Source organism: Clupea harengus, chromosome 16, assembly GCF_900700415.2.
Source record: "Clupea harengus chromosome 16, Ch_v2.0.2, whole genome shotgun sequence".
In the NCBI taxonomy this organism is placed as follows: Eukaryota; Metazoa; Chordata; class Actinopteri; order Clupeiformes; family Clupeidae; genus Clupea; species Clupea harengus.
Genome location: NC_045167.1, coordinates 18,027,954 through 18,044,072, shown reverse-complemented (window position 1 = coordinate 18,044,072; position 16,119 = coordinate 18,027,954). Strand labels below are relative to the sequence as shown.

The 16,119-nt window shown below is 43.8% G+C and overlaps 1 protein-coding gene across 8 annotated transcripts in view; it reads left to right on the top strand.

The window, feature by feature from the left end:
- Positions 1 to 15,508, top strand: part of osbpl8 (oxysterol binding protein-like 8) — a 90,476-nt gene extending 74,968 nt beyond the window's left edge. For 6 of the 8 annotated variants that reach the window (XM_031582797.2, XM_012815473.3, XM_012815476.3 and 3 more), the window contains 15 exons: positions 290 to 449; positions 2,051 to 2,276; positions 3,990 to 4,174; positions 4,608 to 4,689; positions 4,874 to 4,972; positions 5,091 to 5,187; positions 5,307 to 5,405; positions 5,612 to 5,709; positions 6,076 to 6,165; positions 7,346 to 7,482; positions 8,845 to 9,030; positions 10,608 to 10,764; positions 12,784 to 12,889; positions 13,253 to 13,352; positions 13,690 to 15,508. In XM_031582797.2, coding sequence (XP_031438657.1) covers positions 290 to 449; positions 2,051 to 2,276; positions 3,990 to 4,174; positions 4,608 to 4,689; positions 4,874 to 4,972; positions 5,091 to 5,187; positions 5,307 to 5,405; positions 5,612 to 5,709; positions 6,076 to 6,165; positions 7,346 to 7,482; positions 8,845 to 9,030; positions 10,608 to 10,764; positions 12,784 to 12,889; positions 13,253 to 13,352; positions 13,690 to 13,825 — 1,958 coding nt within the window. In that variant the 3' untranslated portion in view covers positions 13,826 to 15,508. The remainder of the gene's footprint in view (positions 1 to 289; positions 450 to 2,050; positions 2,277 to 3,989; positions 4,175 to 4,607; positions 4,690 to 4,873; positions 4,973 to 5,090; positions 5,188 to 5,306; positions 5,406 to 5,611; positions 5,710 to 6,075; positions 6,166 to 7,345; positions 7,483 to 8,844; positions 9,031 to 10,607; positions 10,765 to 12,783; positions 12,890 to 13,252; positions 13,353 to 13,689) is intronic. The other 2 variants (XM_012815475.3, XM_031582801.2) reach the window with 1 other exon arrangement.
- Positions 15,509 to 16,119: the final 611 nt, after the last annotated feature.

Below are 16,119 nucleotides of genomic sequence, written 5' to 3'. Positions count from 1 at the left end.
GAGGCGAAACACCTTCTAAACATACACACACTTGGGCAAAACACCTTCTAAACATACACACACTTGGGCAGGTTGTCAAGACTGTCGAGTTTTAAGTTCACTTCAAGATTATTTGTTATTTTAATATGCAACTGTATGTTAGCCTTCTTGTAAAGCTTATTTGTGTATCCATGTACATTGATGTATATAGATCTGCTCCTCACATTTGTGTGTGTGTGTGTGTGTGTGTGTGTGTGTGTCTGTGTCTGTGTCTGTGTGTGTGTGTGTGTGTGTGTGTGTGTGTTTGTAGGCCGGTGTTGGATGGATGCTCTGGAGCTGGCTCTGAAGTGTTCCAGTCTTCTGAAGCGCACCATGATCCGAGAGGGCAAAGAGGAGATGGGCCCAGCGGCGGAGCACTCACACATCAACTTCTACAGCCTGCTGCGCGCGCACAACATGCAGGGCTTCCAGTGAGAACACACACGTCACACACGCATACTCACATTCACCTATTTTTAGGCCCTGGGTACATGTACACACACAATGAAATATCAGTGTCATGAATTTGTTGAAAACACAAACCCAAATTGAATTCCCCCACATCAGCACCGAAAGCCTCTGTGGCCTACGCTGGATGTAAGGGCTTAAAGTCATAGCTCACAAAACATGTTCAGCGCTTTCAGTCTATACCATCATCTGTTTGTCCACTTGCTAGACCGTCTGTTCAGTGGTGGAGGAAGTACTGAAGTTTAGTACTTAAGTAAAAGTACAAGTACCCAGGAAGATAAAAGTAAAAGTAAAAGTAAAAGTACTACATCAACAATCCTACTTAAGTAAAAGTAAAAAGTACTTACTTTTAAATTTACTTTAAGTATTAAAAGTAAAAGTACTCACGCAATGGGTTGTCTCTCAATGTCTAGGCTGTGCCATTTTGATAAAGAAATAGCTACTGGTAATAAATGCCTCTACAGATGTCACTACTAGTAATAATTATAAGCAACAACATTTGTTAATTGGAAAGGTTGGTGTACTTATTGTGCCTACCATCTGTAATACTGTTCACACTATATCTTAAAATTCTGCGGATGACAAGTTATCTACCAGGGATTATTTGCAAAATTAATACCAACGAATAAAGACACCATGTGATATCTTTAAATCCTTTATTTAATTGTAAACGTGTAAAAAAGGAAAACATGGAACATGAAAAACAAATGTGATTGTAAAACTGGACAGAACAAGGCACGCTAGCTTGACATAGCTAACCTACCAGCTTTATCTTACCACTACGTTAAATATATAATGAAGGTCCAATCATGTTTTTTTTATGCTATTGCTGTATGTCAACATGCATTTCACTAGATAACATTATAATATCATGTCAGTAAACGAATTAAATACATATATCAATATTCAAAAGTCAGGGACATTAACTTAGCATAGCAATCACTCTGCTTACCTCGATATGCTACTTTAAATTTGAGGGCGAATTATTGAAGGCTAGCAACTCCTTTTTTTGAGGGAGACAGGAAACGCATTGAAACCTCCAGGAGTCATTCTTGGGGCCTTTGAACTCGAACATATCTATTAAATAGGGCCAAGGGTGGCTCATATCAGAGGGCTCAGTTCAGGCCGACTCTGGATCCATGTTGAATAGGCAGTAGTCAGGCTGAATGTTCAACTATAACAGGCAAAGCTACCGCTAGTGCTGCTGCCAAACGCGCACTCTGATATCATTGGAGTTGATAGAGCCACCTGATTGGTTTAAACTTCCAAAACAGCAACGCAATCGATAGTTTTGTGTAGGCAACATTTTGGCGAAACTATGTTCATAAAATGTAACGAGTAACAGCACATATTGTAGAAATGTAGCGGAGTAAAAGTATAGATAATAGCTAAAAAATGTAACGGAGTAAAAGTAAAAAGTATGCACTATTATTTTTACTTAAGTAAAGTACAGATACGTTAAAATGTACTTAAGTAAAGTAACGAAGTAAAAATACTTCGTTACATTCCACCACTGCGTCTGTTCCTCACCTCATCCTGTCGTCTCTCTTCATCCTTTCTTCAGGTTCAACGACAGCGACCAGCTCAAGGACCTGGACCTGTACTCGGACAAGTCGGACCGGGAGAACGAGCAGGACCACGAGGAGTCGGACAACGAGGCGCTGGAGAAGAGCGAGGAGAGCGACAGCGACACGTCGGAGCGCCAGGACGACTCGTACGTGGACACGGACCCCAACGAGGCGCTGCGCGAGACGCCCTACCTGGAGCAGAGCCACGAGGAGCTGGGGGAGGTGGGTCCACGCAGATTATCAGCCTTCTGATTGGTGGAAGAAGGCAGTAATGAGCACGCTGATTGGCTAGAGTGTGGTAGTGGAAGAAAATAGTATGCAATCTTTATGATGTTTTGTGGGTAGGCAGTATGATATACTAATAGGTCGATATATGTTGAAGGGTTGAAGTAATGCTTTTTAATCGCTCAAGTGTGCATGAAAGGGGAAGGAGACTGAAGGATCACTTGGTATATCAGTATAAGTCATAAGGTATATCAGTTTAAGTGATTAGGTACTGTATATCAGTATAAGTATAAGTGATTAGGTATATCAGTTTAAGTATAAGTGATTAGGTATATCAGCATAAGTGATTAGGTATATCAGCATAAGCGATTAGGTATATCAGTATAAGCGATTAGGTATATCAGCATAAGTGATTAGGTATATCAGTATAAGCGATTAGGTATATCAGCATAAGCGATTAGGTATATCAGTATAAGCGATTAGGTATATCAGCATAAGTGATTAGGTATATCAGTATAAGTGATTAGGTATATCAGCATAAGTGATTAGGTATATCAGTATAAGTGATTAGGTATATCAGCATAAGCGATTAGGTATATCAGCATAAGCGATTAGGTATATCAAGTTATAAGTGATTAGGTATATCAGCATAAGTGATTAGGTATATCAGTATAAGTGAAAAGGTATTTCGTCGTAAGTGATTAGGTATTTCAGTGTAAGTGATATTGAATATGAGCAGGGCAGTGTGAGGAGACTAGTGTGTGTTCATTACGTCAGTAATAAGAGTTTAGTGTGCGTTTGCCAGAAAGTGCTTTCATTTTTGATGGAGCAATGACTCATCCCCATCCCTGGCACCTGCATCAGAGGCCTCCTCAGTGTGTGGGTGTGGGTGTGTCTGTGTCTGTCTCTGTGTGTGTGCTCCCTGTTATGTATGTCACCTCGACCGTAAAAGCTTTTGTCGCCCGCAACTCTGCCCATCTGAGGCTCGCCCCAAGACACTTTTCCTCCCCCGTCTCTCTCCCTTCGTTTCTCTCTCTCCCTCCGTCTCGCTCTCTCCATCCGTCTCTCTCTCCCTCCGTCTCTCTCTCCCTCCGTCTCTCTCTTTCTCCATCTGGCCCCTGAAGAATGGCGTGGTGACAGAGAGGCTCTTATGCCATTTGTCACAGCCAGTCGGCTCTGAAGTGCCAGGACAAAACACTTTTTGATTGGCTTCCAAAGCGGCCTGCAAATCAAATGGACTTCACTCCGACTCCGACAATGCGATACAAGATGGCCGAACACATGCTAGGGAAAAAAGTGCCATATGATTGGATGGTTACAAAGTCCGTCCCATAGAGATGGCCTGAACGGAAATGAAATCTCTGTAGCAGGAATCCAATCCTATCTAAAAAATAATGCCGCTTGTGTAGTTATGTTGGTGGGTTGAAAGCCCTTTAGACCAGACTGAGAGAGGCGTGAGAGAGGCGTGAGAGAGGGGTGAGAGAGGGGTGAGAAAAAAACAACATTATGAAGTGAGAGGCATATACTGTGTGTGTGTGAGAGACAGAGCCTGTGTTTGTGTCAAGATGTACAATTTACTGATCCAGAGTAATTCATAGTTAATTATTGTTTGTTTCTTTGTCTCTGTGTGTGTGTGTGTGTGTGTGTGTGTGTGTGTGTGTGTGTGTGTGTGTGTGTGTGTGTGTGTGTGTGTGTGTGTGTGCCTCTCAGGCGGGCGAGGCGTCTCAGACAGAGACGGTGTCAGAGGAGAACAAGTCCATGATCTGGATGCTGCTGAAGCAGGTGCGTCCAGGGATGGACCTGTCCAAGGTGGTGCTGCCCACCTTCATCCTGGAGCCACGCTCCTTCCTGGACAAGCTGTCCGACTACTACTACCACGCAGACTTCCTCTCACAGTACGTAGGCCTAACCCACCACAGGCTGGGAGCTCGTGTGCAGTTGAATCAAGCTATAGCACATTGGATGCTACAGGACATACAATAAGTCCATAAACATGCATATATTGATAGAAGGCATATATCGTAACTGTGTTAATTATCGGACGGCGTGTGTTTTCGGCAAACGTTCGCGTTGTCATGTTAATCCATTATTAAACTGAAGGTTAAACTTATTAAACTTAGCATTTTGATTGTTTAACAGAATGGCCGATGTTTGACACTGTCCGATAACTGACATAGCTACGCTAAATGGTTAGAGCCGGCACACAAATATTTGTGTACAAATATATAAATATATAAGTATTGTGATACTCACAAAGATGAAATGAATAGGAATGAGCACAGAATGCAGGGGGTGACTGGTGTTGCCTGTGGGTGTGTGGTTGGTCAGGGCAGCGGTGGAGGAGAACGCCTACAACAGGATGAAGAAGGTGGTGAAGTGGTACATCTCCGGCTTCTACAAAAAACCAAAGGTAACCACTGGCGCCATTTTGTGTCAAGCCATTGTTTTGTCACTGAAAGAAGTTGTGCATAAAACTCAAGTAAACTGCAAGAGCTTGTATATCCCTCCACTGTGGGACTATGACTCACTGATAGCAGGAGGGCTAAAGGGGATACTTATCAAACTTATCAAACTTGTGTTCCTCTGGTGCTCAGGGACTGAAGAAGCCGTATAACCCCATCATTGGGGAGACCTTTCGCTGTATGTGGATCCATCCCGACACCAACAGCAAAACCTTCTACATCGCCGAACAGGTTAATGTCTTCCGTTTATATTACCTGTAGTCAAGTGTGTGTGTGTGTGTGTGTGTACACCATCATTTGCATTCATTTTGGCCCGCACCCACCATCAGTGCTCTTCCTCCTCCTGCAGGTATCCCATCATCCTCCAGTGTCGGCCCTCTATGTGAGCAACAGGAAGGATGGCTTCTGTCTCAGTGGCAGCATCCTGGCCAAGTCAAAATTCTATGGTAAGCCTGGGGGAGACCAAGACTGCTTTATTAAATATCAAGTAATCAAGAAATAAACAGTTCTTCTCTGTTTTGAAAGCTTAGTAAAATGTCCGACTCCTGCACAAATCTGTCCACAGGGAACTCCCTCTCTGCTATTCTGGATGGAGAGGCAAGACTCACGTTCCTCAACAGAGGCGAAGACTACGTTATGAACATGCCCTACGCCCACTGTAAAGGTGTGTGTGTGTGTGTGTGTGTGTGTGTGTGTGTCTGTGTGTGTGTGTGTGTGTGTGTGTGTCTGTGTGTGTGATTTTGTGTTTTCTGTACACGTTTTTGTGTGTGTGCCATCAAACAATAACATCATAACCCTTTTGTGTGTTTGTTTTAAGCTTTTAGGTTCTCTGTGAAACTCTTGTTTACTCTTTCTCTCTTTCTCTCCCAGGCATCCTGTACGGCACGATGACTCTGGAGTTGGGCGGACAGATCACCATCGCCTGTGAAAAGACTGGCTACAGTGCCCAGCTGGAGTTCAAACTCAAGGTGGGTGGAAGAGGTGGTGGTGTCTGTGTGTATGGTGCGTGTGTATGTTTGAGAGAGAAGGAGAGCATGTGAGTGTGCGTGTGCGTGTGCGTGTGCCTGTATTGCGTTGACGGGCATTTGAGCCCTGATGAGACCGAGCCCTTTTCCGAGCTGAGGGAGGGTCACTCCTGCTGACTTCTCTAAAGGCCACTTTAAAAGGCACGTCACCTCTGTTGACAGTACCTCCTCTGATGCCTGCGCTGCTCATAGAAACTTCTAGACTAACTCCTAACTGGGCGGGGCAGGGGGGGGAGAGGTTACTGTCATTACTGCAGTGTGTGTGTGTGTGTGTGTGTGTGACACAAGTGTGTCTTTTTTTTTTTTTAGCCATTCCTGGGCAGCAGCGACAGCGTCAACCAGATCTGTGGGAAGATCAAGCTGGGGAAGGAGGTGCTGGCTACGCTGGAGGGGCATTGGGTAAGACAAAGACGATTTTTTCCCCCCGTTTTTCCGTACCTTCTGGTGAATTAATGAATGCAATTATAAAAACAACCAAACCAAACAACCAAAAAAAAAAAAAAAAACACTTTTAACCTTAAATAACGCACAAGATGGATTGATGGATGAAGTTCCGCAGAGATTAGTGTTGCAAAAACTGATTGGAGTAAAGTGTAGACATTATACCCATGCATGTCCACTGACGGACAGCTTGTGAAGAGTGTCGAGAGCCAGTGAGGCATTCAGAATGGCTGGGCAGGGAGCCGCATTGAGATGCTGCTGTGTGTGTCTGACTAGAATGCCGAGACCCGAACCTAAGTCAGTCTGAGACTGCAGATATGAATGGCAGCATCACTGGTCCTTAAGTCAGAGCCTGCCACTATGAATGAGACTGAGAGGAAGAGAGAGACAGAGAGTGATTATGATAGTTATGATGATAATTAAATCATCGTAAAGACCAGACAACAGTGACTAATAGACATGGAGAGAGAGAGAGAGAGAGAGAGAGAGAGAGAGAGTTATATTATGCTACACCTCCCCTCATTGAGGTAACATCATCATCCATCAGGCTGCTCTTTCATGGTTCTCCGCGCTCCCTCACAACACACCGCCACCCTCCGTTTGTCTTGGCAGCCACGTCTGCCCGCCGCAAGCATAACAACGGGCATGTCCTGCTTATTAGAGACATAAACAGCGCCCACACTGGCACCCACTGTCTTATCCTGGGTTCTCAGAGGGCCATTAAAGGGTTTTTTTTGTGTTCTGAGCTGAGTTTAGTGTCTTCTGTACGTTGTTTTAACAGCAGTGCTGTTCCACGCAAGTATTTGAAGTAGTGGTGAAAGTGGAGTGCTGTCGTAGGTGTTGAAAATGGAGAAAAGATTCGAATGCTAATGAAGCAGCACCTCGATGGTTCACCTCTGTGGTTTACTCGTTACGCTCATTAGCATTTTCTAACAGTTCTGAAGTGTTTCCGACACTGCAAGGAGATGAACAGAGAACTCCTGGTGTGATAGATGTAGACCTCTGGGGTAAACCTCGGGAAAAATGAATTTAAAATTATTCATCATCACCGGGTGTGTTAAGATGTGTGAAAAGAAAAGTTCTTTTGTGTATGGGTACAGTCTTACTTACGTGTGTGTGTGTGTGTGTACTCTTACAGGATAGCGAGATCTTCATCAACGATAAGAAGACGGGGGAGATGGAGACCTTCTGGAACCCCACCCAGGAGCTGCGGCAGAACCGGCTGACGCGCTGCACCGTCACCGCCGAGGAGCAGAACGAGTTCGAGTCCGAGAGGTCAGTCTCACAACCGGGACTAAAACCAAATCTAAACTCCCTGGACCCAAACCTGGTGCTGTAACTGGAAACAGACTTTTTGATGTCAAGTGCCCATTCTCTGATTTTGGAGCTGAGGTCATTCATATTGGTCTTAACAGCCAGTATGTGTGTTATCTTTATTATAATGCATAGATTATGTCCATGTGTGTAGCATTTACAGTGTCCCCTTTGCCCTTATCATATTAAACTCATATTAGGACCAATAATTATTTTGTTGGTATGTTTTATGTGTTTTTATGTCCTATGCACCAACCACACCAAGTTAATTTCCTGTATGTGTAAATATTAGGGCTGTCAGCGTTAACGCGTTAATCTATGCGATTAATGCGGCCGCGATTAACGCAATAAAATATTTTAACGCAATTAACGCAACTTTAATTGCCTTTATTTGGATAGGACATGAAGTTATGACAGGAAGTGAGGCGGAGAAGAGGTGGGGAGAGGATTGGGAAATTACATCAGGCCAGACTTGAACCTGTGTCCCCTCGGGCATTGTAGCCCGTAAGTAGGGGGCTTGGCCTACCATTTTATGGGAGCGATGAGGGACAGGTGGGGCTTGAATAGCCCCCCATGTTCAAAGTGGGGAATGACAGAAAAAGTTTGAGAACCACTGCGGTAGTTGAAGATGGAGAGAGCTGAGGGATTGTTGGGCGGAAAGTCTCTGTTTAAGAGACAAAATGACGGAACAATCGACAAAACTATATTTGTATGTAGCATTTGTCGAGCTGAATTTAGCTATCACAGAAGCAGCTCGTCTTGAAGTTATCACCTTAATGCAAAGCACTCGACAGAAAGCAGTCCCAGGTTAGATGATGCCAACCCACACTCCACGACTTCTCTAGGAAAATAACTAGACCAGTCCGTGAAAAGGTTACCATTTGGGTTGCCGGTGACTGTCGGCCCATCAACATAGTTGAGGACAGTGGGCTGATTGAGGTGATTCGAATTGCTTCAGGGGAAATTTAAAGTTGAGGGGCACCATTGTGTTTAAAAAAATACAATTAAACAACAGTGTCTAAAATACACGCTGTCTGAAGTGATTACTTGTTTATTTATGAGATTTAGTCTTAAGAAGAAAAAATTACTTTTAATCGCGATTAATTAATTTCAAAATGTGCGATTAATTAGTTAATTTTTTTAATCGATTGACAGCCCTAGTAAATATACTTGGCCATTAAAAATAATTCTGATTCTGATATTAACACTTGCATTGCTTTGGAGGTTTCTCTGACTTGGACGCTGCTGTATGTTGTAAGTTGGGCGTCAGGGTGTTTTTCATGACGCGGTCCTCAACATCTCATCTGATGTTATGCTACACAGGTTATGGCAGCACGTGACGCGCGCCATCAACAACAAGGACCAGACGGAGGCCACCAACGAGAAGTTCATCCTGGAAGAGGCACAGAGGAAATCGGCGCGCGAGCGCAAGGCCAAGTGCGAGGAGTGGAATCCCAGTCTGTTCGAGCAGGACTCCATCACCGGAGAGTGGCACTACCGCTACGCAGAGTGAGTCGCTAACAAAACACACACACACATCTGACCCGACGGAACCCCTGAGTCATCTCTGCTCTTGGTTCTCTTATGATGAGGGAGGTTGGATAATGGTTAGTTAAATGTCGCATTAATCTTTGTTTCAGACACTCTATTATTAGAGTAATTATCACATTTATCAAAGCTCATTGTCATGATTAATGAGGCTAACGTGACAAAGGACAAGCTAAGTACACATTTGTAATCACTGTGACTGAAATATCAAGCGAGGTAAATGTGACATCTAGTGGCTAGATTGAGCATTGAACACAGAGGCGCATTAACTGCACAGGCAATGCACCAATGCACAAAGTGCATGGCATGGGTGAATGAGTACGAATAGCTCGTTCAATTAGAGTTTGTTCCAATTCCAGCCAGACTCATTGAAGACCATTGGGGTAAAAGTTAGCTCAGAGTCTTGACATCTCCATAGATAAGCGCTAGCATTAGCTGAGTAACTTTCCACTGGATCCAGGGGTGGGAAACTAGAGGCTAGTGTGGAATGCAGACTATGAGCCAAGCTCAACTGTCCAGTATTAGAGCCCTGACCTCACTAATCCTTCTGCACCAACTTTTAGAGGTCAACTCCCAAGAGAACACAACAGTGTGCTTTCAGATTCATCTGTATTTCTGGTACATCTGAACCCCACCTCCACGCCTAGAAAAGCCCAGTTAGAGCTAAAGCCTGAAAGCTGCTGGTTGCTAGACGACGGCGTAGACCTGAACTTGGGGCATCAGTCCCATCAGTCGGGAGTGACGCTATGTGACATGATGTGGTTTGACATGAGGCTTTGGCAGGTTTGATGTATGAAGAGTGGAAAAGAGTGATTTTAGATGATGTTTAAAGGCCGGGTGTTAAAATGACAACGCGTGTTCCCTTTTTCGCCACTTCTTTATCTTTGGGCTAAAGTGTGAAACCAGACATAAATGATTATCATTTTTCTGTATAAGAGAGAATTAAGGCCCATTTATTTTGTATTTTTTATTAAGTGCTCTAAAAATGGTGACTCTTGCCACTTAACCACTATCTTGGACTAGACTAGACTCATTTTACTGCTGGTCTATGTCAGGTCTGGCCAAAGGGTCCCCTGTGAAAATGTCATAGCACTTGATGGACATTTTAATTGCAGCCATTCCCTTCATAGTGATCTTGGAATGGTGAAAGAAGTCCATTTGGATGTGAGCAGACTTAATCCTTATCAGTACATCTAATCTGCCTTAGGCACGCATCAGTTATCATGGGTAATGTGAGAAACAGTGACACCTGGTGTATAGGAAAAGTACTGTCACGAGGGAGAGTTGGCGCAAGCATATGAAATGCCACTTAACATTGCCACACCATCTAAAATTGCTACAGAGCTATAGAACTATAAAACACTCACTACAGATCTAATCCTGCACTATTGAATGTATCCACGTGCACACATTTTTACTGAACATCATCTCACTTATCGATCGACTGATTTATTGTGACTACCTTTGATTACAGATTTGCTGTTACTTACTCTCTCTCTCTCTCTCTCTCTCTCTCTCTCCAACCCGCCCTTGTTCAGTACACGGCCGTGGGACCCGCTGAACGATCTGATTCAGTTTGAGAATGACGGCTGTATCCAGACTAAAGTGCGCCACCGCACCCCTATGGTACGTTCTGGCAGTGTTATTAGTCTCAGTAACCAGGGGTCGCGGAGGGACAATTGCAAGTGCCAGAAGGTAGGTTAGAACCCCTCACCCCACCCCACCCCACCCACTCATCTACCCACTCATCTACCCACTCATCCATCCATTCATCCATCCTCCTACCGGCACATCTCCTCTTCCCTCCTCCCTCCACCCCCACCCCCCCCCTACTCCTACCCCCATCTCCCACTCTTTTCACAGCTAGCACCTCCTCTCCTCTCCCTGCTCCACCGCCCCTCCACACCATCTCTCCCCCACTCCGCCTTCGCTTCTGTCTTACTGGCCGTCTTGGTCTTGCCTGGCTGCCTGCCTGCACTCTGCCCCCCCCCCCCCCCCCCCCCCCAAAAAGCAAAACATTCTAAACATCCAACCAGAAAACATTCTCCAAGTTCAAAAAAACAACAACAAAATATAAACTAAGAAAAAACAAAGCCAACCCAAACCAACACCTGGCACCTGCTCGGCCAATCCCCTTTCACCGGGCCCGGCCGCCATCTTGTCTCACCGCCCACTCTCTGTTTGCTGTTGTTTTATTTATTTATGTGTTTGTTTGTTTGGACTTTGGCTTGTTTGTTTTTCATCAAAGTCTACTGTAAATTTCTCTATGGTTTTGTCCTTGTTTTCTTATGTGTGTTTTGCTACTATTTTTAAAAGTTTGAAGTGCTATTCTTCTTTGTCCTTTGTTTGTTTGTTTGTTTGTTTGTTGATTTGTTTGTTTCATTTGTTTTTCGGTACCTGTGTTTACTGTTTGTTGTTTACTTTGATGTGTCAGCTTAAGTTCTCGCCATATGTGCTTGAATGGCATACTTGCATGCGTCACTGCATTATAGCATTAATGATAAGCATAGCATGTATGTGTATTGTAACCTTTTTGCCTTATTGTAACTGTGTTTTCCCACCTTGAATGTGTTCTGGGGGGGTATTCCAAGTATGTGGTTTAGTGACAAATCTGGGCTATTCTATTAGGAGGTTTACCACTTACCCCGTTTTGGTACTGAACCATGTACTTAAAATGCTCCCCTGTTCCAACTCCGCTGAGCATCTTGCATTTGCGCTAAATGTATATTTTCATATAACGTACAAACACGCTGACTTAAGATACTTAAGCTTTAAAGATGGCGTCTGCGATTCTGACGAAAGGTTGTTGATATTTGAGCTCAACAGCCGAATCGAATTACACCGCATTCTGTGCTGAAGTAACGTGTTGATCATTTATTTTAACCTGAAATTCAACACCACTCCATTTCTTCGTTATCGCAGAAAACAAAACATTGTAAACACCCTCTTGGGTGTATGGGAAACGTAGTTCAACATTCTACTAACAGTAGCATAAATGTACACACGTGAGAACATGGGCGAGATCGCCATGAATTATATTAATTATATTAAATATTAGTCCTGTATGGTCACCACTAGCCAATTATTTATTTTCTTCCTCCAAATAATTATTTTGTTGGCCAAGTTGGCTCTGTATTAGTTTATAGAAAGGAGCGTCTGTTTTTTTTTACGGTTTTGAAAATCATACTTAGGAATTTCTAAAACCCTGGTGTACGGAAATACCGCCCAAGCCTAGGACCATTAATCTGACGAAAAGCGTATTGGATTAAAATCAGGAAGTCAAATTTTTTATTTTTTTTTAACCATACAGAGTCCAAGATTTACTCTTAGGTATCTCAGGTCAGATACTCTGGAACTCGTACTTACATGTTTATGGCTTGTTATTCAGTATTTGTTGTGAGAGAATCTGTGTGTTTGTGTGTGAGGCTGTAAGTCAGTAAGTGAGGCTGGGAGTGTAGATGTGTGTATGGTTGCGTGTGCATGGTTATGAGCTGTGTGTGTGTGTGTGTGTGTGTGTGTGTGTGTGTATATACGTACATATGTTACTATACTGCCTTAGGGTTGTGTGTGTTCTATGGACGCCTGGCATAGGTGTGTGTGTGCGCATGTTACCATCCTGCTTGTGTCTGCAAGTGTGTGTGTGTGTGTGTGTGTGTGTGTGTGTGTGTGTGTGTGCGCACCTATCTCAGGTGTGTTCATGTTACCATATTACAGGTGACAGGACCCAAGCGAAAGCTCAAGCAAGCTGATAAGTCCAAGAGTCCAGAGAGTGGCTGCTCCTCCCCTGAGCCTGATAGACAGGACTCTTCTGGCAGTGAGAGTAAGACACACACACACACACACACACACACACACACACACACACACACAAATATACACACATTCACACACACACACACACGCACACACATACACACACACAATAATGCCCACCCTAATGTATACACACTCTCAAACGTAAACGCTACATATAAGTACGAGCGCACACACTTTAGCAACACATTCAGATGTGTAGCACAGGCACACATATATTTACACTTAGTCAACTGTGCACACATACAGCACATACACACACACATCATTTCATCAAATCTGTACTCACACACACACACACACACAGAGTTGCGCAGGTACATGGTGTGTCTCTGTGTGCTTTTGTGTAATGTGTGTCATCTCGTCACAGGGCACAAAGGCAAGCACAAGCTAAGGAAAAAAGGAACAGACCTCAGTGAACTTCAAAGTGCCATTGAATCCATCAAACAGACGCAGGAGGACATCAACAGGTATGCAAGGCCACTGTACTCCCATAGTCTTGGCCACTGTACTCCCATAGTCTTGGCCACTGTACTCCCATAGTCTTGGCAACTGTACTCCCATAGTCTTGGCCACTGTACTCCCATAGTCTTGGCCACTGTACTCCCATAGTCAAGGCCACACCCACATCTCAGTCACTTTCTGACCTCTGACCTCTGACCTGCAATTTAGGATCGGATGCAGTAATCACTATGAACCACTCTGGGGAACTTCTCTGACCGTGTGTGTGTGTGTGTGTGTGTGTGTGTGTGTGTGTGTGTGTGTGTGTGTGTGTGTGTGTGTGTGTTTGTTTCCATGGCAATGCAGGAGTGTGACCGCCCTGCGTAGTCGGGCAGCGTCGAGCCACGGGGCGTCGGAGGGGGGCTTCCTCCATCAGCGAGACTACCTTATCATCTTCTTCCTCATCCTGCTTCAAGTCTTCATCAACTTCCTCTTCAAGTAACGGCGGCAGTGGACGTTCCGATCTCTCCCTCCCTCACACGCGCACACACACACACACACACACACACACACACACACACACACAGAAACACACAATGCTGGACATACTCATAGAGCTGTGGTCACACAGGCGTCTGTCCTTGATCCCACACTCATTCACACATGCTCATATAAGACAGTCTGCTACCAGGAGCAATGACCTAAGGAAAGAGAGAGAGAGAGAGAGAGAGGTGAAAAACGAATAGTGTCTTACCTGGAATACTTCTGCCCCTCTCTATCTTTTTTATTTCATCCTCCCTCCCTCCCTCCCTCTCTCCCTCCCTCTCTCTCGATCTGTCTTTCTCTATCTCTCTCCTGGCCAATGTGGACTCCGCAATCTTTATATTCCTCACACCTCCTGACTGTGGTTTTGAGGCCAGAGAAGGAAACATTATTATTATTATTTATTGTTTTTTTGTTGTTGTTTTTTTTTTAAATAAATTAATTAATTAATGAACCAATCATCATCAACATGGGAACACTCCACGCCTTTTCCAAAAGTGGCCCCAGTAGATGACAACCTTGGCATCTGCAACATCTTTAACCAATCAGATCCCACCAGGAAATGAAATGAACACTGTGGGAAGTTGGATATCTTTTTTATTATTATTATTATGATGATTATTCCTTGTCCAAGGCATGTCTAGGACATCTTTGTTATGGTTCTGATCATGGTATCCGGTACGTTTAACAAGAACATCTGTTAAACACCTGGATACTTTTATCGTTTGCTTCTTGGTTCTGTTGTTGGTTCTGTCATGTTTTTAACACATTGCTGATTTTTAAAAAAAGAAACATTTGAAAAAATGTGATTTGTTTCCATGTGTAGCTTAGAGACGCTGAGACACAGGGGAGTTGATTTGCAGTGGTCCAACTTATTTGATGTTCAAACTGCTTTAAAAAAAAAAAAAAAAGAAGACCTTTATAACTGAAAGTGTAAATGGGAATTAAACAGCAAAAAAAAAAAAAGAATCGATTTTCTCTGAATATCGTTGTAATACTTCTGCATTTCTTATTTTCTCGTTCTGACTTAACTCTGAAAGGGGGGAAGTGCTATCTTTGCTGTATGATAAGCATGTACAGAATGGAACCCTTTGCATTACACACTTGCCCATGCCGTTTTAAACCTTTAGTCCTCCTAGACAATAGACAGGGGAAAGAAAAAGAAGTGACTTTAATTTTGTAGTTGGTGTTATTCTCTGAGAATATCTGAGAAGATTGACTAGATGTAAAGTGGAGAGCCAAATACAGTCTGTAGAGTCTAGAATAATAAGTCCTGTTGACTTCCTGTAAATAATTTACTTGACTGGATTTTTGGTTTTGTAGCAGTTGTGTCTTGTTTTTAATGTTATTGTTTTGTTTTGTTCTGTTTTCGTTTCAGAGCTCTGTCAGTCTCTGTCCTTCATTATTCACGTGTCTTTGCTCAGTGGGCCTCTGTGTGTGCGTGTGCGTGCGTGTGTGTGTGCGTGTGCGTGTGCGCGTGTGCGTGTGTGTGTGTGTGTGTGTGTGTGTGTACATATGTGAGTGTGTGCACGTAGTCGCCTATTTGTTTGCTTACTCTATGTCAAAACGAAGCCAGACGATTTGAATGTGGTCATAATCACTTTAACGACAAATAACAGACAACAGTAAACAACTGTGCCTTTTAGCTGAGGTCCAAGAGCTTTGGTGGGGGTTGGGGGTGGGGCTTAAATATCACATTAGGGAGTGGCTTAGAAATGAAGGAGGGGCTTTTATTTTCTTCCATAATATGACTGGACGTGCCATAACAAGCCTTAGGTGAGTGGCCCACTTGGCAACTGTGGCTCTATGTCTGACACTGACGAGTCTGTAGTGCTGCCCTGTGTGTGTGTGTGTGTGTGTGTGTGTGTGTGTGTGTGTGTGTGTGTGTGTCTGTCTGTGTGTGTGTGTGTGTGTTTGTGTCTGTGTGTGTGTGTGTCTGCGTGTGTGTCTGCGTGTGTGTCTGTGTGTGTGTGTGTGTGTGTGTGTGTGTGTGTGTGTCTGCGTTTGTGTGTGTGTGTGTTTGTGTGTGAGTGTGTCTGTGGATGTATTCCTGAAGCTGACTCCTGCCACTGGCGCCCTGGAGTTCTCTCTCTCTCTCTCTCTCTCTCTCTCTCTCTCTCTCTCTCTCTCTCTCTCTCTCGTTCTTTCTTTCTTTCTTTTTCTCTCCTCCACTGTGGCACCAAATTAAGGGAACAACTGATGCTTCGGCTTTGTCTTTCTCATTTGATGTAAAGTAAAAAAAAACTAAAGACA